The sequence below is a fragment of the Lethenteron reissneri genome, chromosome 27, assembly GCF_015708825.2.
Source record: "Lethenteron reissneri isolate LAM-NWPU_2019-01 chromosome 27, ASM1570882v1, whole genome shotgun sequence".
Taxonomy (NCBI): domain Eukaryota; kingdom Metazoa; phylum Chordata; class Hyperoartia; order Petromyzontiformes; family Petromyzontidae; genus Lethenteron; species Lethenteron reissneri.
The window spans coordinates 14,498,653-14,519,960 of NC_083805.1; the positions used below are offsets into that span (position 1 = coordinate 14,498,653).

The window sequence follows — 21,308 nt, forward strand, 5'->3', positions numbered from 1 at the left end:
CGGGGGCCCGTAGCATATGTAGCGGCTCTTGAAAAATTGAGTTTTGTACCGAATTTGAGAAAAAAATGTCTCTTCTTGTTGTTTTGGTTGCCGGCCCCTGCTCTCGATCTTCTTATCGTAGAAGCCCCTTCCACCAGCAGTGGCCGTGAGCAAGCAATTGTAGGGTTGCACCTTTACCTTCCGACTTAGAAACGAGGGCAAATCTACCAAGCGGTTACTTATGCCACCGTGGCGCGTGTAAATCATCACCACGATTACGAGACGTTAACTACCTCGCCTGGTATACAGGAGGTCGTGGGTTCGATCCCGACCCTAATGCCTGTATATTTTGTATGATTGGAGTTTGCCTGTCTCTCTCCCCGTGGTCGCGTGGATTTATCTGGGTCCTGCGGGTTTCCCCTCCACATTTAGAATCAGCATGCGCTCAGAGTATTTGGCTGCCGTCAATTTCCACATGATAAGCCACTTTGTTGAGCTATCATTTGTGACCAGGTACTTCTGAAAATATATATATCGCTCAGTGGACCTTACCTGCAGGTGAAATAAAAATAGTGAAATAGTTAGTTGCATTCACCGTAATATTCTACTGGAAATTATTAGCGGTTTCTGGCATCCCAGTGAGTTTTGGAGGTTTAACAAATCCGCACAATCCACCAACCCTTGTCTCGAAAGCACTGGGGCACAGGTGTGTGTGTGCTACTCCCTGCGAAAGTCGAATGCAAGAATGAAAAACACCCGTTGAGCGGGACTTTGGAACTTGAGCCTTGTGCAATTATGTTAACAGTCACACGAAGCCAAATGTATTCTGGAGCCCAGCTTTTTTTCTAGGTCACATTAAAATGATAAAAGAAAATCCGACACCACACATTGGGCCACAAGCACAATGCTCATTTTTCTTATCGGGGAAAATCCCCACGGAGACACAATACTTTTTGCAGGAGGATCCTGTTTGGGACGTTTGGGCAACAACATTCATGGGTGTTTGGCGTGCGGGAGAAAACCAGAGTACCCGGAGAAAACCCACAAATTAGCGTCTGTCTTTCCGACAGACCTGTTCTTCCCCTGAGGACGGCTGCTTGCGTTGTGGCCTAAACGTCGTGGGAATTGCACTTTATTGTGTTTTATTTTTATCATTGTATTATTTCCATTCTACCTGACTTTACCGAAAGAACCAAGAAGATGAATCCCTGCAGTCACGAAAGCTTTAAATCGAAATATCAAGGGTGTGTGTCACTCCAATGCTTGGCACATGGATTCAATGCACTTGCCGTACTGCCATCTCCTAAGATGCCTTGCGACTCAACGAAATTTGGAAGATGCACAAATGTGTGTGATTTGCCGACCATTTTCTTCTTCCTTCAAAGGGCTGGATCAGCTGACGTGTATTATTGTGTGCAGCCAAATAGAAAGTTCGCATGCCCTTTGTGAATTGTTGAGTGCTGACTGACTGCCGAGTGAACCGTTCGCGCAAAATTCGTCAACTTTGCCCTTGACTCTTGGCTGAGTTCGCAAATAGCGATAACGGCTGAACGGGCTAAAGCGGCGGGAGAAGTTGATTTATTTACTTAAGGTGACTAATGCGGGGCCCTGGTTGCCCAATGCAATGTTATCTCTCCCGTCACATAGCCCCGTGAGAAGACGGATGACTGGGAAAAAAAATACCGCCCGATTGATCGCTTCTCGTAAAATCTAACTGCAGTGTAGATATCCTGTTTGACATTAGCCGTTTGCAGCGCCCCTTTTCCCACTTCTAAACGGTGCATGTTCTTGTCGTGCACATTACACACAGAGAGTGCTTGTCACAAATGAACGACAATACCTTGCTGATATCGTCAAGAAGCATAAACGATCACGCGAACCTTGCACAGAAATGTCAGGCAATAGTTAAGTCCGTTTGCAATTAAGTCTTTCTTCCATCTCTATTCACTCCAGACCGCTCGCCGTTATTTATCTATCTGGACACCGGCTGAGGAGGTCGAGATAGAAGAGAGAGGTCTTGAGGCTGGACTTAAAAAAACAGCTGGTATCCGACCGACAGCGAAGATGGCCGGTGTGTGAGTTCCAGACATTGAGAACATCAGAGGAGAAAAAATTAACCCGTAAAAACAAAGTTTTTCACTATAAATCCTTTATATGCGTGGCGGCTAGAGTCCTCTCGTCCTCTGGCTTGAGATGGCTGCCACCTATGGGTCAGATGATTGCCTGCCACCATTAAGCAATTGGTAATTAAATATAATTTATTTTTTCCTAAAAAGTGTAAAATTTTGGGAAAAATTTTTCACGAAAATACATTGTCACGCACAACGAGTCTGTGTGCAAAATGTCAGCTCGATTGGATCACGGGAAGTGGGTTAAAAAACGACCGAAAGATTTGCACGGTCGTAAGCGCGCAAGCAAGCAAGCAAGTGAACTTAATATAAAGGATTTAATCAAAAGGAGCAACCTCATCATCTACTGGCACGTGCCTTTGTTTAAATATGCGCAGTAAGTTGAGGATTTTTGCTACGGCGCAATGATAGTATTTCGCTAATTTTACCAGCGTTCATTTATGAGTGGAGTGAGCAGTTGTAGCGAATTTTGTAACAATGCATTGCGCGCGGTTGCAAGTCTGCCCATGAGTAGACTTTACGTTACAGTATGTAGCCAAGTGAAATTGCTCTCCATCTGACGCCAGTAGACAAAACAACTGCAATAACCGCGACAATTGTTCCAGGTCAGGCGTCAGCAAACCAAAATAACAAGAAGAGTCATTTTTTGTTCATTCAAATTCAGTAAAAGGAAGAAGAAAAACCCTTCATATTTTAATAGCCTGCAATGCCACGTTGTGAATACGAAACGGTGGTCATTAATCAGCTTGCCGGTCTCCTTGTTCTAGGTCCATCTGTATGATCTCACACGCGTGACACATACCCACCTCATTTGAATTAAGTACACATATCCTGCCCACAGCGCATGGGTTTGGAAAGGTCAATGAGCTCCTTGAACAAAGACAACGCCAAGGGGAACCGTTTAACTTTAAACGTTGGTTTCAGAATGCCACATTCTCTCAATGAGTATCACACATGTGCTGGATACACGGCAAATACTCAGCATACAAATAACTCATGAGACAAAAATGAATCATGCATCAAGTCATTTTCTGAATTAAATATGCTAAAAGCCATTTTCTGTTTTAAAAATGTGCATAGACTTTGAGGTCTTGATATCCCGTGGAAGAGCGATATAAAACTGTTATAAACTCTACATTTTTAAATATTTATTTTACCAGGTAAGGCCCGCAGCTATATCGCTCTTTTTTTCAGAAGCGACTTGGTCACAAATGATAGCTCAACGGAGTGGCTTATCAAATGGACATTTAGAGAGCAGCAAAATACTCTAAACGCGTGCTTATTCTAATATGAAGAGGAAGAAAACCGGATGACCCAGAGAAAAATCCACGCGATCACAGGGAGAGAGACACGCAAACTCCAAATATACAACAGGCGGTCAAGGATCGGGGATCGAACTCGACGACCTCCTGTATACCAGGCGATGTAGTTAACATCTCAGCACCGTGGCGCCGGATATGGCTTGGTCGCCCGCAGTAATCGACCCTGATCGAGGCTTCGGTCTGTTTGATCTCACGAGATATTTTATGCTTTGTGTTTTTCGCTGTGTCCCTTGCAGTGTTCTTGAGATGCTCTATGAAAGGCGTTATGTAATTATTTATTCGCATGCTGCAGCGGATGTGGCAATGCCTTGTAATTCTATCGGCTTGCCTTGGGCTCCAGACAATTGCGATGACGCAGAGCGAAAAAGGGGAAGTTGGCTCTGTGTGGTTACCAAATATTCATGAGATAAATTACCCATTACTGTGAAAAGCGTTGCCACCACCCTTTGTCAATGCACCGCCTGTGTCAAGGGCGTGTCGGTCGTAGGGGTTGTTTGACCATACTTCACCAGGCTGACCCTATCTCCAGCCCTCCCTGCGGTGTTTGCAGGGTGCTGGAGAGGGGCTAAGCCTCCCTGCCGAACACTCACCCTGCCCTTTAACAATCTTATAGTCAAGTAAAAATTAGTAATATTAAAAAATACTTTTTTTTAAACACACTTTAATTAAATGTACCGTGATAGCAATGGAAGAACTCCAGGAAGTGGCCCCGAAGCTTGCCATAACGTAAGGGGCCGTGGCCAATTACAGCCAACGTCAGTTGAGTGTGGACAATTAGACCCAAGCCGAAACATAACATATAGAAATGAATGTTTAAAAATACTTTTTCATGTTTTAATGATAGAATATAGTATTGTCACCAGTATGACATACGTATACCAAGTTTGCAGTCGATACGACATTGTGAAATGGGTTAAAATTGAGTTACAAGATTTGAGGATACGACAACAGACAGAGTGAGTTTAACATGTAGGCTTTCGCGACCGATATCATTCATAATAAAGTTTTTGGGTTAGATCGCGTTATTTACCAATGTGTCGTAACCCTCCACCACCCGACACGGCCAATCAGCAAAAAAGTGTCACGTTGACAAAAGACAAATAGTTCACTATTTTAGCCCACCGGTGTGTTGAAGAGTGAAACCGCAACATTTACAATTTTTGACAGAGTGAGTTTATCAAAAGCGTGTAAAGTACTGTTTTTAAATATATGTTTTTTTATTTTTTTATGATAGAATATACTATTGTCATCAGTATGACGTAAGTATACCAAGTTTGCAGTCGATAACACATTGGGTATTGGGTAAAAATGTAGTTACAAGACTTTTTTGAGGATACGACAACAGACAGAGTGAGTTAAATTAAAAAGCGTGTAAAAACAAGATAGTTTCACGATTAAACGCCAGTAGCAATAAAGCGACCTGCGTCAAAGACTCTCCTCTTATACATAATTAAAGTACAAAAAGCCGAAAGTTCAACTTGGAACGCACTGCCGCACGGCATCCGCTCACTCGCGAAGAGAAACGATTACTTGGAGGCGCGAGAAACAATTACAGACAAGCGGGAAACGCACGTGGTTAGCGGCCAATACATGACACCCCACGCTCCGCGAGTATTATTAATGAGGTATTATCGGCCAATGAATGGGTTCTAGATTTGAAGCTCTCGTGACTGCAAGGATTCATACTCTTAGGTTTTTTCGGTAAAGTCACGTAGGTAGAAAAATTATAAAATTAAAAATAAATGATAAACGTCGTGATTTAATTTAGTTATTTTCATTTATTATTTTTATTATTTTATAAATTTTTACCTACGTGACTTTACCGAAAAAAAAACCTAACACAATGAATGGGTGTTCACGTGTGGTAAGAAACCGGAGCATGTGGAGGCAACATCGGTGGAAATAAGTATAACCCGTAAAAACAAAGTTTTTCACTATAAATCCTTTATATGCGTGGCGGCTAGAGTCCTCTCGTCCTCTGGCTTGAGATGGCTGCCACCTATGGGTCAGATGATTGCATTGCACCATTAAGCAATTGGTAATTAAATATAATATTTTTGTCCTAAAAAGTGTAACATTTTGGAGAAAAAAAATTCACGAACATTAATTGTCACGCACAACGAGTCTGTGTAGAAAATGTCAGCTCGATTGGATCACGGGAAGTGGGTTAAAAAAACGACCGAAAGATTTGCACGGTCCTAGCAAGCAAGCAAACTTAATATAAAGGATTTAAAAACCCGATTTTTCCAGCGGCAGGCATCGGGTTTTTTCTTTAATACAATTAAACCCGATTTCGGGGAATTAAAACCTGGTTTAATGAATACGAAACTGATAGGCTTAGGCTGCTTCCTCGTCGGTGCTGCTGTCGTACTCGAGGCCGTCGGGCACGGGGTAGTCGTAGAATGCGGCGGGCAGGTTGGTCTTGATGAACACGAGGAGCTTCTTCTCCACAATCGTGGGCACTGCCAGTGAGTTGCTTAGCTTGGAATGGATGAAGCCCATCGTTGAGAAGTTGGCGACGGGCGGTTCTGCAATTAGAACCAATTAAACCGGATTTCTCCCAATCTCAGATGATCGGGTTTAATATAAAAAGACAATTAAACCCGATTGTAAAAAACCCGACTGTGCCACACTTGAGAGGCAAACCACGCTTGCGATGATGGGAACACTGTCCCATACAGTCGAAACAAGCCTCGGTATAACGCCTCATTTCCCAAGGGAATGGAGAATCACATTTGTATGCAAGTACTTTGAACCTGTTCTGCACCGACTCAGAGTGTGGTGTGAGTGGAGGTGACTCAGAGTGTGGCGTGAGTGGAGCTGACTCAGTGTGGTGTGAGTGGCGCTGACTCAGTGAGTGGTGTGAGTAGAGCTGACTCAGAGTGTGGAGTGAGTGGAGCTGACTCAGAGTGTGGAGTGAGTGGAGCGAGTGGAGCTGACTCAGAGTGTGGAGTGAGTGGAGCTGACTCAGAGTGTGGAGTGAGTGGAGCTGACTCAGAGTGTGGAGTGAGTGGAGCTGACTCAGTGAGTGGTGTGAGTGGAACTGACTCAGTGAGTGGAGTGAGTGGAGTCGACTCAGAGTGTGGTGTGAGTGGAGTCGACTCAGAGTGTGGAGTGAGTGGAGCGAGTGGAGCTGACTCAGAGTGTGGAGTGAGTGGAGCTGACTCAGAGTGTGGAGTGAGTGGAGCTGACTCAGAGTGTGGAGTGAGTGGAGCTGACTCAGTGAGTGGTGTGAGTGGAGCTGACTCAGTGAGTGGAGTGAGTGGAGTCGACTCAGAGTGTGGTGTGAGTGGAGTCGACTCAGAGTGTGGTGTGAGTGGCGCTGACTCAGTGAGTGGTGTGAGTAGAGCTGACTCAGAGTGTGGAGTGAGTGGAGCTGACTCAGAGTGTGGAGTGAGTGGCGCTGACTCGGAGTGTGGAGTGAGTGGAGCTGACTCAGAGTGTGGAGTGAGTGGAGCTGACTCAGAGTGTGGAGTGAGTGGAGCTGACTCAGTGAGTGGAGTGAGTAGAGCTGACTCAGTGAGTGGTGTGAGTGGAGCTGACTCAGTGAGTGGTGTGAGTGGAGCTGACTCAGTGAGTGGTGTGAGTGGAGCTGACTCAGTGAGTGGTGTGAGTGGAGCTGACTCAGTGAGTGGTGTGAGTGGAGCTGACTCAGTGAGTGGAGTGAGTGGAGCTGACTCAGTGAGTGGTGTGAGTGGAGCTGACTCAGTGAGTGGTGTGAGTGGAGCTGACTCAGTGAGTGGTGTGAGTGGAGCTGACTCAGTGAGTGGTGTGAGTGGAGCTGACTCAGTGTGGTGTGAGTGGCGCTGACTCAGTGAGTGGTGTGTGTAGAGCTGACTCAGAGTGTGGTGTGAGTGGAGCTGACTCAGTGAGTGGTGTGAGTGGAGCTGACTCAGAGTGTGGTGTGAGTGGAGCTGACACAGTGAGTGGTGTGAGTGGAGCTTACTCAGTGAGTGGTGTGAGTGGAGCTGACTCAGTGAGTGGTGTGAGTGGAGCTGACTCAGAGTGTGGTGTGAGTGGAGCTGACTCAGTGAGTGGTGTGAGTGGAGCTGACTCAGTGAGTGGTGTGAGTGGAGCTGACTCAGAGTGTGGTGTGAGTAGACCTGACTCAGTGAGTTGTGTGAGTGGAGCTGACTCAGTGTGGTGTGAGTGGAGCTGACTCAGAGTGTGGTGTGAGTAGACCTGACTCAGTGAGTGGTGTGAGTGGAGCTGACTCAGTGAGTGGTGTGTGTGGAGCTGACTCAGTGAGTGGTGTGAGTGGAGCTTACTCAGTGAGTGGAGTGAGTGGAGCTGACTCAGAGTGTGGTGTGAGTGGAGCTGACTCAGTGAGTGGTGTGAGTGGAGCTGACTCAGTGAGTGGTGTGAGTGGAGCTGACTCAGAGTGTGGTGTGAGTGGAGCTGACTCAGTGAGTGGTGTGAGTCGAGCTGACTCAGTGAGTGGTGTGAGTGGAGCTGACTCAGTGAGTGGTGTGAGTGGAGCTGACTCAGTGAGTGGTGTGAGTGGAGCTGACTCAGAGTGTGGTGTGAGTGGAGCTGACTCAAAGTGTGGTGTGAGTGGAGTCGACTCAGTGTGGAGCGAGTGGAGCTGACTCAGTGAGTGGTGTGAGTGGAGCTGACTCAGTGAGTGGTGTGAGTGGAGCTTACTCAGTGAGTAGTGTGAGTGGAGCTGACTCAGTGAGTGGTGTGAGTGGAGTCGACTCAGAGTGTAGAGTGAGTGGAGTCGACTCAGAGAGTGGTGTGAGTGGAGCTGACTCAGTGAGTGGTGTGAGTGGAGTCGACTCAGAGAGTGGTGTGAGTGGAGCTGACTCAGTGAGTGGTGTGAGTGGAGTCGACTCAGAGAGTGGTGTGAGTGGAGCTGACTCAGTGAGTGGTGTGAGTGGAGTCGACTCAGAGAGTGGTGTGAGTGGAGCTTACTCAGTGAGTGGTGTGAGTGGAGCTGACTCAGTGAGTGGTGTGAGTGGAGCTGACTCAGTGAGTGGAGTGAGTGGAGTCGACTCAAGAGTGTGGTGTGAGTGGAGCTGACTCAGTGAGTGGTGTGAGTGGAGCTTACTCAGTGAGTGGTGTGAGTGGAGCTGACTCAGTGAGTGGTGTGAGTGGAGTCGACTCAGAGTGTGGTGTGAGTGGAGTCGACTCAGAGTGTGGTGTGAGTGGAGTCGACTCAGTGAGTGGTGTGAGTGGAGTCGACTCAGAGTGTGGTGTGAGTGGAGCTGACTCAGTGAGTGGTGTGAGTGGAGCTGACTCAGTGAGTGGAGTGAGTGGAGTCGACTCAGAGTGTGGTGTGAGTGGAGTCGACTCAGAGTGTGGAGTGAGTGGAGCTGACTCAGAGTGTGGTGTGAGTGGAGCTGACTCAGTGAGTGGTGTGAGTGGAGCTCACTCAGAGTGTGGTGTGAGTGGAGCTGACTCAGAGTGTGGTGTGAGTGGAGCTGACTCAGTGAGTGGTGTGAGTGGAGCTGACTCAGAGTGTGGAGTGAGTGGAGCTGACTCAGAGTGAGGTGTGACTGGAGCTGACTCAGTGAGTGGTGTGAGTGGAGCTGACTCAGTGTGGTGTGAGTGGCGCTGACTCAGTGAGTGGTGTGAGTAGAGCTGACCCAGAGTGTGGTGTGAGTGGAGCTGACTCAGTGAGTGGTGTGAGTGGAGCTGACTCAGAGTGTGGTGTTAGTGGAGCTGACTCAGTGAGTGGTGTGAGTGGAGCTTACTCAGTGAGTGGTGTGAGTGGAGCTGACTCAGTGAGTGGTGTGAGTGGAGCTGACTCAGAGTGTGGTGTGAGTGGAGCTGACTCAGTGAGTGGTGTGAGTGGAGCTGACTCAGTGCGTGGTATAAGTGGAGCTGACTCAGTGAGTGGTGTGAGTAGAGCTGACTCAGTGAGTGGTGTGAGTGGAGCTGACTCAGTGAGTGGTGTGAGTGGAGCTGACTCAGTGAGTGGAGTGAGTGGAGCTGACTCAGTGAGTGGTGTGAGTGGAGCTGACTCAGTGAGTGGTGTGAGTGGAGCTGACTCAGTGAGTGGTGTGAGTGGAGCTGACTCAGTGAGTGGTGTGAGTGGAGCTGACTCAGTGTGGTGTGAGTGGCGCTGACTCAGTGAGTGGTGTGAGTAGAGCTGACTCAGAGTGTGGTGTGAGTGGAGCTGACTCAGTGAGTGGTGTGAGTGGAGCTGACTCAGAGTGTGGTGTGAGTGGAGCTGACACAGTGAGTGGTGTGAGTGGAGCTTACTCAGTGAGTGGTGTGAGTGGAGCTGACTCAGTGAGTGGTGTGAGTGGAGCTGACTCAGAGTGTGGTGTGAGTGGAGCTGACTCAGTGAGTGGTGTGAGTGGAGCTGACTCAGTGAGTGGTGTGAGTGGAGCTGACTCAGAGTGTGGTGTGAGTAGACCTGACTCAGTGAGTTGTGTGAGTGGAGCTGACTCAGTGTGGTGTGAGTGGAGCTGACTCAGAGTGTGGTGTGAGTAGACCTGACTCAGTGAGTGGTGTGAGTGGAGCTGACTCAGTGAGTGGTGTGTGTGGAGCTGACTCAGTGAGTGGTGTGAGTGGAGCTTACTCAGTGAGTGGTGTGAGTAGAGCTGACTCAGTGAGTGGTGTGAGTGGAGCTTACTCAGTGAGTGGAGTGAGTGGAGCTGACTCAGAGTGTGGTGTGAGTGGAGCTGACTCAGTGAGTGGTGTGAGTGGAGCTGACTCAGTGAGTGGTGTGAGTGGAGCTGACTCAGAGTGTGGTGTGAGTGGAGCTGACTCAGTGAGTGGTGTGAGTCGAGCTGACTCAGTGAGTGGTGTGAGTGGAGCTGACTCAGTGAGTGGTGTGAGTGGAGCTGACTCAGAGTGTGGTGTGAGTGGAGCTGACTCAATGAGTGGTGTGAGTGGAGCTTACTCAGTGAGTAGTGTGAGTGGAGCTGACTCAGTGAGTGGTGTGAGTGGAGTCGACTCAGAGTGTAGAGTGAGTGGAGTCGACTCAGAGAGTGGTGTGAGTGGAGCTGACTCAGTGAGTGGTGTGAGTGGAGTCGACTCAGAGAGTGGTGTGAGTGGAGCTGACTCAGTGAGTGGTGTGAGTGGAGTCGACTCAGAGAGTGGTGTGAGTGGAGCTGACTCAGTGAGTGGTGTGAGTGGAGTCGACTCAGAGAGTGGTGTGAGTGGAGCTTACTCAGTGAGTGGTGTGAGTGGAGCTGACTCAGTGAGTGGTGTGAGTGGAGTCGACTCAGAGTGTGGTGTGAGTGGAGTCGACTCAGAGAGTGGTGTGAGTGGAGCTGACTCAGTGAGTGGTGTGAGTGGAGTCGACTCAGAGAGTGGTGTGAGTGGAGCTTACTCAGTGAGTGGTGTGAGTGGAGCTGACTCAGTGAGTGGTGTGAGTGGAGCTGACTCAGAGTGTGGTGTGAGTAGAGCTGACTCAGTGAGTGGTGTGAGTGGAGCTGACTCAGTGAGTGGTGTGAGTGGAGCTGACTCAGTGAGTGGTGTGAGTGGAGCTGACTCAGTGAGTGGAGTGAGTGGAGTCGACTCAAGAGTGTGGTGTGAGTGGAGCTGACTCAGTGAGTGGTGTGAGTGGAGCTTACTCAGTGAGTGGTGTGAGTGGAGCTGACTCAGTGAGTGGTGTGAGTGGAGTCGACTCAGAGTGTGGTGTGAGTGGAGTCGACTCAGAGTGTGGTGTGAGTGGAGTCGACTCAGTGAGTGGTGTGAGTGGAGTCGACTCAGAGTGTGGTGTGAGTGGAGCTGACTCAGTGAGTGGTGTGAGTGGAGCTGACTCAGTGAGTGGAGTGAGTGGAGTCGACTCAGAGTGTGGTGTGAGTGGAGTCGACTCAGAGTGTGGAGTGAGTGGAGCTGACTCAGAGTGTGGTGTGAGTGGAGCTGACTCAGTGAGTGGTGTGAGTGGAGCTGACTCAGAGTGTGGTGTGAGTGGAGCTGACTCAGAGTGTGGTGTGAGTGGAGCTGACTCAGTGAGTGGTGTGAGTGGAGCTGACTCAGAGTGTGGTGTGAGTGGAGCTGACTCAGAGTGTGGTGGGAGTGGAGATGACTCAGTGAGTGGTGTGAGTGGAGCTGACACAGAGTGAGGTGTGACTGGAGCTGACTCAGTGAGTGGTGTGAGTGGAGCTGACTCAGTGTGGTGTGAGTGGCGCTGACTCAGTGAGTGGTGTGAGTAGAGCTGACCCAGAGTGTGGTGTGAGTGGAGCTGACTCAGTGAGTGGTGTGAGTGGAGCTGACTCAGAGTGTGGTGTGAGTGGAGCTGACTCAGTGAGTGGTGTGAGTGGAGCTTACTCAGTGAGTGGTGTGAGTGGAGCTGACTCAGTGAGTGGTGTGAGTGGAGCTGACTCAGAGTGTGGTGTGAGTGGAGCTGACTCAGTGAGTGGTGTGAGTGGAGCTGACTCAGTGAGTGGTGTGAGTGGAGCTGACTCAGAGTGTGGTGTGAGTAGACCTGACTCAGTGAGTGGTGTGAGTGGAGCTGACTCAGAGTGTGGTGTGAGTGGAGCTGACTCAGAGTGTGGTGTGAGTAGACCTGACTCAGTGAGTGGAGTGAGTGGAGCTTACTCAGTGAGTGGTGTGAGTGGAGCTGACTCAGTGAGTGGTGTGAGTGGAGCTTACTCAGTGAGTGGTGTGAGTAGAGCTGACTCAGTGAGTGGTGTGAGTGGAGCTTACTCAGTGAGTGGAGTGAGTGGAGCTGACTCAGAGTGTGGTGTGAGTGGAGCTGACTCAGTGAGTGGTGTGAGTGGAGCTGACTCAGTGAGTGGTGTGAGTGGAGCTGACTCAGAGTGTGGTGTGAGTGGAGCTGACTCAGTGAGTGGTGTGAGTGGAGCTGACTCAATGAGTGGTGTGAGTGGAGCTGACTCAGAGTGTGGTGTGAGTGGAGCTGACTCAATGAGTGGTGTGAGTGGAGCTTACTCAGTGAGTAGTGTGAGTGGAGCTGACTCAGTGAGTGGTGTGAGTGGAGTCGACTCAGAGTGTAGAGTGAGTGGAGTCGACTCAGAGAGTGGTGTGAGTGGAGCTGACTCAGTGAGTGGTGTGAGTGGAGTCGACTCAGAGAGTGGTGTGAGTGGAGCTGACTCAGTGAGTGGTGTGAGTGGAGTCGACTCAGAGAGTGGTGTGAGTGGAGCTGACTCAGTGAGTGGTGTGAGTGGAGTCGACTCAGAGAGTGGTGTGAGTGGAGCTTACTCAGTGAGTGGTGTGAGTGGAGCTGACTCAGTGAGTGGTGTGAGTGGAGTCGACTCAGAGTGTGGTGTGAGTGGAGTCGACTCAGAGAGTGGTGTGAGTGGAGCTGACTCAGTGAGTGGTGTGAGTGGAGTCGACTCAGAGAGTGGTGTGAGTGGAGCTTACTCAGTGAGTGGTGTGAGTGGAGCTGACTCAGTGAGTGGTGTGAGTGGAGCTGACTCAGAGTGTGGTGTGAGTAGAGCTGACTCAGTGAGTGGTGTGAGTGGAGCTGACTCAGTGAGTGGTGTGAGTGGAGCTGACTCAGTGAGTGGTGTGAGTGGAGCTGACTCAGTGAGTGGAGTGAGTGGAGTCGACTCAAGAGTGTGGTGTGAGTGGAGCTGACTCAGTGAGTGGTGTGAGTGGAGCTTACTCAGTGAGTGGTGTGAGTGGAGCTGACTCAGTGAGTGGTGTGAGTGGAGTCGACTCAGAGTGTGGTGTGAGTGGAGTCGACTCAGAGTGTGGTGTGAGTGGAGTCGACTCAGTGAGTGGTGTGAGTGGAGTCGACTCAGAGTGTGGTGTGAGTGGAGCTGACTCAGTGAGTGGTGTGAGTGGAGCTGACTCAGTGAGTGGAGTGAGTGGAGTCGACTCAGAGTGTGGTGTGAGTGGAGTCGACTCAGAGTGTGGAGTGAGTGGAGCTGACTCAGAGTGTGGTGTGAGTGGAGCTGACTCAGTGAGTGGTGTGAGTGGAGCTGACTCAGAGTGTGGTGTGAGTGGAGCTGACTCAGAGTGTGGTGTGAGTGGAGCTGACTCAGTGAGTGGTGTGAGTGGAGCTGACTCAGAGTGTGGTGTGAGTGGAGCTGACTCAGAGTGTGGTGGGAGTGGAGATGACTCAGTGAGTGGTGTGAGTGGAGCTGACACAGAGTGAGGTGTGACTGGAGCTGACTCAGTGAGTGGTGTGAGTGGAGCTGACTCAGTGTGGTGTGAGTGGCGCTGACTCAGTGAGTGGTGTGAGTAGAGCTGACCCAGAGTGTGGTGTGAGTGGAGCTGACTCAGTGAGTGGTGTGAGTGGAGCTGACTCAGAGTGTGGTGTGAGTGGAGCTGACTCAGTGAGTGGTGTGAGTGGAGCTTACTCAGTGAGTGGTGTGAGTGGAGCTGACTCAGTGAGTGGTGTGAGTGGAGCTGACTCAGAGTGTGGTGTGAGTGGAGCTGACTCAGTGAGTGGTGTGAGTGGAGCTGACTCAGTGAGTGGTGTGAGTGGAGCTGACTCAGAGTGTGGTGTGAGTAGACCTGACTCAGTGAGTGGTGTGAGTGGAGCTGACTCAGAGTGTGGTGTGAGTGGAGCTGACTCAGAGTGTGGTGTGAGTAGACCTGACTCAGTGAGTGGAGTGAGTGGAGCTTACTCAGTGAGTGGTGTGAGTGGAGCTGACTCAGTGAGTGGTGTGAGTGGAGCTTACTCAGTGAGTGGTGTGAGTAGAGCTGACTCAGTGAGTGGTGTGAGTGGAGCTTACTCAGTGAGTGGAGTGAGTGGAGCTGACTCAGAGTGTGGTGTGAGTGGAGCTGACTCAGTGAGTGGTGTGAGTGGAGCTGACTCAGTGAGTGGTGTGAGTGGAGCTGACTCAGAGTGTGGTGTGAGTGGAGCTGACTCAGTGAGTGGTGTGAGTGGAGCTGACTCAATGAGTGGTGTGAGTGGAGCTGACTCAGTGAGTGGTGTGAGTGGAGCTGACTCAGAGTGTGGTGTGAGTGGAGCTGACTCAACGTGTGGTGTGAGTGGAGTCGACTCAGTGTGGAGCGAGTGGAGCTGACTCAGTGAGTGGAGTGAGTGGAGTCGACTCAAGAGTGTGGTGTGAGTGGAGCTGACTCAGTGAGTGGTGTGAGTGGAGCTTACTCAGTGAGTGGTGTGAGTGGAGCTGACTCAGTGAGTGGTGTGAGTGGAGTCGACTCAGAGTGTGGTGTGAGTGGAGTCGACTCAGAGTGTGGTGTGAGTGGAGTCGACTCAGTGAGTGGTGTGAGTGGAGTCGACTCAGAGTGTGGTGTGAGTGGAGCTGACTCAGTGAGTGGTGTGAGTGGAGCTGACTCAGTGAGTGGAGTGAGTGGAGTCGACTCAGAGTGTGGTGTGAGTGGAGTCGACTCAGAGTGTGGAGTGAGTGGAGCTGACTCAGAGTGTGGTGTGAGTGGAGCTGACTCAGTGAGTGGTGTGAGTGGAGCTGACTCAGAGTGTGGTGTGAGTGGAGCTGACTCAGAGTGTGGTGTGAGTGGAGCTGACTCAGTGAGTGGTGTGAGTGGAGCTGACTCAGAGTGTGGTGTGAGTGGAGCTGACTCAGAGTGTGGTGGGAGTGGAGATGACTCAGTGAGTGGTGTGAGTGGAGCTGACACAGAGTGAGGTGTGACTGGAGCTGACTCAGTGAGTGGTGTGAGTGGAGCTGACTCAGTGTGGTGTGAGTGGCGCTGACTCAGTGAGTGGTGTGAGTAGAGCTGACCCAGAGTGTGGTGTGAGTGGAGCTGACTCAGTGAGTGGTGTGAGTGGAGCTGACTCAGAGTGTGGTGTGAGTGGAGCTGACTCAGTGAGTGGTGTGAGTGGAGCTTACTCAGTGAGTGGTGTGAGTGGAGCTGACTCAGTGAGTGGTGTGAGTGGAGCTGACTCAGAGTGTGGTGTGAGTGGAGCTGACTCAGTGAGTGGTGTGAGTGGAGCTGACTCAGTGAGTGGTGTGAGTGGAGCTGACTCAGAGTGTGGTGTGAGTAGACCTGACTCAGTGAGTGGTGTGAGTGGAGCTGACTCAGAGTGTGGTGTGAGTGGAGCTGACTCAGAGTGTGGTGTGAGTAGACCTGACTCAGTGAGTGGAGTGAGTGGAGCTTACTCAGTGAGTGGTGTGAGTGGAGCTGACTCAGTGAGTGGTGTGAGTGGAGCTTACTCAGTGAGTGGTGTGAGTAGAGCTGACTCAGTGAGTGGTGTGAGTGGAGCTTACTCAGTGAGTGGAGTGAGTGGAGCTGACTCAGAGTGTGGTGTGAGTGGAGCTGACTCAGTGAGTGGTGTGAGTGGAGCTGACTCAGTGAGTGGTGTGAGTGGAGCTGACTCAGAGTGTGGTGTGAGTGGAGCTGACTCAGTGAGTGGTGTGAGTGGAGCTGACTCAGTGAGTGGTGTGAGTGGAGCTGACTCAGTGAGTGGTGTGAGTGGAGCTGACTCAGAGTGTGGTGTGAGTGGAGCTGACTCAAAGTGTGGTGTGAGTGGAGTCGACTCAGTGTGGAGCGAGTGGAGCTGACTCAGTGAGTGGTGTGAGTGGAGCTGACTCAGTGAGTGGTGTGAGTGGAGCTTACTCAGTGAGTGGTGTGAGTGGAGCTGACTCAGAGTGTGGTGTGAGTGGAGCTGACTCAGTGAGTGGTGTGAGTGGAGCTGACTCAGTGAGTGGTGTGAGTGGAGCTTACTCAGTGAGTGGTGTGAGTGGAGCTGACTCAGTGAGTGGTGTGAGTGGAGCTGACTCAGAGTGTGGTGTGAGTGGAGCTGACTCAGTGAGTGGTGTGAGTGGAGCTGACTCAGTGAGTGGTGTGAGTGGAGCTGACTCAGAGTGTGGTGTGAGTAGACCTGACTCAGTGAGTGGTGTGAGTGGAGCTGACTCAGTGAGTGGTGTGAGTGGAGCTGACTCAGTGAGTGGTGTGAGTGGAGCTTACTCAGTGAGTGGAGTGAGTGGAGTCGACTCAGTGAGTGGAGTGAGTGGAGCTTACTCAGTGAGTGGTGTGAGTGGAGCTGACTCAGTGAGTGGTGTGAGTGGAGCTTACTCAGTGAGTGGTGTGAGTAGAGCTGACTCAGTGAGTGGTGTGAGTGGAGCTGACTCAGAGTGTGGTGTGAGTAGACCTGACTCAGTGAGTGGTGTGAGTGGAGCTGACTCAGTGAGTGGTGTGAGTGGAGCTGACTCAGTGAGTGGTGTGAGTGGAGCTTACTCAGTGAGTGGAGTGAGTGGAGTCGACTCAGTGAGTGGAGTGAGTGGAGCTTACTCAGTGAGTGGTGTGAGTGGAGCTGACTCAGTGAGTGGTGTGAGTGGAGCTTACTCAGTGAGTGGTGTGAGTAGAGCTGACTCAGTGAGTGGTGTGAGTGGAGCTTACTCAGTGAGTGGAGTGAGTGGAGCTGACTCAGAGTGTGGTGTGAGTGGAGCTGACTCAGTGAGTGGTGTGAGTGGAGCTGACTCAGTGAGTGGTGTGAGTGGAGCTGACTCAGAGTGTGGTGTGAGTGGAGCTGACTCAGTGAGTGGTGTGAGTGGAGCTGACTCAGTGAGTGGTGTGAGTGGAGCTGACTCAGAGTGTGGTGTGAGTGGAGCTGACTCAAAGTGTGGTGTGAGTGGAGTCGACTCAGTGTGGAGCGAGTGGAGCTGACTCAGTGAGTGGTGTGAGTGGAGCTGACTCAGTGAGTGGTGTGAGTGGAGCTTACTCAGTAAGTGGTGTGAGTGGAGCTGACTCAGTGAGTGGTGTGAGTGGAGTCGACTCAGAGTGTAGAGTGAGTGGAGTCGACTCAGAGAGTGGTGTGAGTGGAGCTGACTCAGTGAGTGGTGTGAGTGGAGTCGACTCAGAGAGTGGTGTGCTGTGTGTGTGCGTGTGTGGTGTGTGGGGAGCGGTAGTGTAGTGCTTAGCGTGCTGTCTGTGTGTGTGTGTGTCTGTCTGTGTCTGTCTGTGTGTGTCTGCGTGTGTCTGTGTGTGTGTCTGTGCGTGTGTGGTGTGTGAGGAGCGGTGGGTGTAGTGCTTAACGCTACGCTGCGCTACCAACCCGGCGAACCCAGTTCCATTCCCGCTCACGGCCACCACCGGTGACGATTATTTGAACCTCCCCTAGGTCCACTCAGCCTCAAACGAGTAACTGGTGTGGCGTATTAACATCGGCACTTGGGAGACAAAGGCGGCTGGGCGTGGTAGATCCAAGTCCCGGGCGAAGCCGGGTCATGTGTATGTGTTTATGTGTATGTCTGTGTGTCTGTATGCATGTGTGTATGTATGTGTGTGTATGTGTTTATGTGTATGTCTGTGTGTGTATGTATGTCGGTTTTTCCGCCGTGGTGGATCCAAGTCCCGGGCCAAGCCGGGTCATGTGTATGTGTTTATGTGTATGTCTGTGTGTCTGTATGCATGTGTGTATGTATGTGTGTGTATGTGTTTGTGTGTATGTCTGTGTGTGTATGTATGTCGGTTTTGCCGCCGTGGTGGATCCAAGTCCCGGGCGAAGCCGGGTCATGTGTATGTGTGTATGTGTTTATGTGTATATCTGTGTGTCTGTATGCATGTGTGTATGTATGTGTGTGCATGTGTTTGTGTGTATGTATGTGTGTGTGTATGTATGTGGGTTTTTTTGTATGTGTTTATGTGTATGTCTGCGTGCCTGTATGTATGTGTGTATGTACGTCTGTGGATGTGTTTGTGTGTATGTATGTGTGTGTCTATGTATGTGTGTGTATGTGTTTCTGTGTTTGTATGTGTGTGTATGTATGTGTGTTATGTGTCTGTCTGTGTGTCTGCATGTATGTGTGTGTGTATTGTGTATGTGTTAGTGTGTGTTTACGCTCGCATTACACAAATGTATAATGCGGGTCTAAGGCGTTCCTTACACAGCATTGCCGCTTTATTATTTCAGTCGTTTACTGCCGTATGCACCCTGAAAGTCGTGTGTGTCTGCAGCAAGCGCGTGTATGTGTACCTATGGACGCGCGCGCGTGTGTTGTGTAGGGGGAACGGTAGTGTAGTGCTTAGCGTGCTGCCTGTGTCTGTGTGTGTGTGTCTGTGTGTGTGTGTCTGTGTGTGTGTCTGTGTGTGTGCGTGTGTGGTGTGTGGGGAGCGGTAGTGTAGTGGTTAGCGTGCTGTCTGTGTGTGTGTTTCTGTCTGTGTGTGTCTGCGTGTGTCTGTGTGTGTGTCTGTGTGTGTGTCTGTGCGTGTGTGGTGTGTGAGGAGCGGTGGGTGTAGTGCTTAACGCTACGCTGCGCTACCAACCCGGCAAACCCAGTTCGATTCCCGCTCACGGCCACCACCGGTGACGATTATTTGAACCTCCCCTAGGTCGACTCTGCCTCAAACGAGTAACTTAACTACTGTAGCGTATTAACATCGCCACTGGGGAGACAAAGGCGGCCGGCCGTGGTAGATACAAGTCCCGGGCGAAGCCGGGTAGTACAGCTAGTACAAATATATTTGTACAAATAAAATAATAAAAATATATTTGTATTATTTTATTATTTTCCTTCTACGTGACTTTACCGAAAAAACCAAGAATAACGCTCAACTCATTCGTCACTAACACTATCTGTCTGGCCTCACAATATAACAAATCACACGCGACGTTTCGGGCAACGGCCCTTCGGCACAGCAACATCAAGCGACGACACACTTCGACTGAGACAATCGATTCCTGAATCGAAACTAAACAGAAACTGCGACAAGCTCCGCATCGATTCCTCTATCCCTTCCCCGCCGTTGAGAATCCATCGCGAATCGATTCGTTGGCATTACCAACATAATCGGAGTTTCGATTCCATCACCACAGCTGATCGTCGATATGGCTGCAACAGCGGGTGAGGTTTGCGCGCAGAGCTCCTGAGTTTTGAGTGTCGCTACGAATTTTCGCTTCTCGTTCGAAGGTTTCGGGGCGACACCGTCACCGCGCGTAAGCCTCGACTTTGATTCACAGCGGCTGTGGGACGAATAGCCTCGAACGAAGAGGCTCAGCTTTGGGGCAGGCCGCTAGCTAGTCGACGAGCTGTATAGGCCCCAATTGGGGCAGAACGAACTCAAGGGAGACGAACTCGTGTTTTAAAGTTCTACGGTTTTACAAACTCGTGGTTGGAACTGCAGTGGCCGGGTCAGCTGGCCTAACAGCAGCCTGCCTACAGCAAACGCGTCAATGAGGAGTGTGTGGTAGTGTAGTGTACTGTAAATTGAGTGGATTTGTGTATACACTGCCGAGCTGAATCTCGATTTAAAGTTTTCGTGACTGCAAAGGAATCCATACTCTTTGGTTCTTTCGGTAAAGTCACGTAGCTATAAATTAAATTAAATCACGACGTTTCGGGCGCAACACAAGTACCCGTCATCGGGTGGAACAACCACAGCAAGAAACAATTGCTGAAGTGGGCAAAAGGGGGGCTGCTCTTAACAAGAGGCTCTATAATCACACACATAGTGCCGAGCTGGTGCGGTAATTGACAGCTTACAAAGCACGGATCATAGAGCACCATGGTACAGCAGCGGTGGTACACCATGTGGACAGCTTAGCGAACAGAGTCGAGCTGATATAGCTTAGTATACACACTATAGTTGATGCAGCACGGGACCGCTTAGTGTGCACACTATAGCTGATGCAGCATGAAACAGATTAGTGTGCACACTATAGCTGATGCATCATGAAACAGATTAGTGTACACACTATAGCTGATGCAGCATGAAACAGATTAGTGTGCACACTATAGATGATGCAGCATGAAACAGATTAGTGTGCACACTATAGCTGATGCAGCATGAAACAGATTAGTGTACACACTATAGATGATGCAGCATGAAACAGATTAGTGTGTACACTATAGATGATGCAGCATGAAACAGATTAGTGTACACACTATAGATGATGCAGCATGAAACAGATTAGTGTGCACACTATAGCTGATGCAGCATGAAACAGATTAGTGTGCACACTATAGCTGATGCAGCATGAAACAGATTAGTGTGCACACTATAGCTGATGCAGCATGAAACAGATTAGTGTACACACTATAGCTGATGCAGCATGAAACAGATTAGTGTGCACACTATAGCTGATGCAGCATGAAACAGATTAGTGTACACACTATAGCTGATGCAGCATGAAACAGATTAGTGTGCACACTATAGATGATGCAGCATGAAACAGATTAGTGTGCACACTATAGCTGATGCAGCATGAAACAGATTAGTGTGCACACTATAGATGATGCAGCATGAAACAGATTAGTGTGCACACTATAGCTGATGCAGCATGAAACAGATTAGTGTGCACACTATAGATGATGCAGCATGAAACAGATTAGTGTGCACACTATAGCTGATGCAGCATGGGACAGATTAGTGTACACTAGCTGATGCAGCATGGGACAGATTAGTGTACACACTATAGCTGATGCAGCATGAAACAGATTAGTGTACACACTATAGGTGATGCAGCATGAAACAGATTAGTGTGCACACTATAGCTGATGCAGCATAAAACAGATTAGTGTACACACTATAGCTGATACAGCATGAAACAGATTAGTGTGCACACTATAGCTGATGCAGCATGAAACAGATTAGTGTGCACACTATAGCTGATGCAGCATGAAACAGATTAGTGTACACACTATAGCTGATGCAGCATGAAACAGATTAGTGTACACACTATAGCTGATGCAGCATGAAACAGATTAGTGTGCACACTATAGCTGATGCAGCATGAAACAGATTAGTGTACACACTATAGCTGATGCAGCATGAAACAGATTAGTGTGCACGTTATAGCTGGTACATTAGACAGCTTATAGTACACAGTATAGCTGGTACAGCTTAGTGTACACAGTATAGATGATGCAGCATGAAACAGATTAGTGTGCACGGTATAGTTCGTATTAGGCAGCTTTGTGTACACGTTATAGCTCGTACATTAGGCAGCTTAGTGTACACAGTATAGCTGGTACAGCTTAGTGTACACAGTATAGATGATAGGGCAGCTTCGCGTGCACGGTTTAGTTGATACAGCATCGTACGTCGTAGTTTACACGCTAGAATTCCTCATGCCATAGTACAGCTT

At 49.7% G+C, this 21,308-nt stretch overlaps 1 protein-coding gene across 2 annotated transcripts in view; it reads left to right on the forward strand.

Moving 5' to 3' along the window:
- The window catches only part of PTPA (protein phosphatase 2 phosphatase activator), a 43,238-nt gene that overhangs the window by 4,495 nt on the left and 17,435 nt on the right, over window positions 1–21,308 (forward strand). The window contains exon 1 of one of the 2 annotated variants that reach the window (XM_061561525.1): window positions 18,978–19,065. The exons of the other annotated variant lie outside the window; for it this stretch is intronic. Coding sequence (XP_061417509.1) covers window positions 19,050–19,065 — 16 coding nt within the window. The 5' untranslated portion in view covers window positions 18,978–19,049. Of the gene's footprint in view, window positions 1–18,977; window positions 19,066–21,308 lie in introns of those variants that run through there. 2 annotated transcript variants of the gene reach the window in all.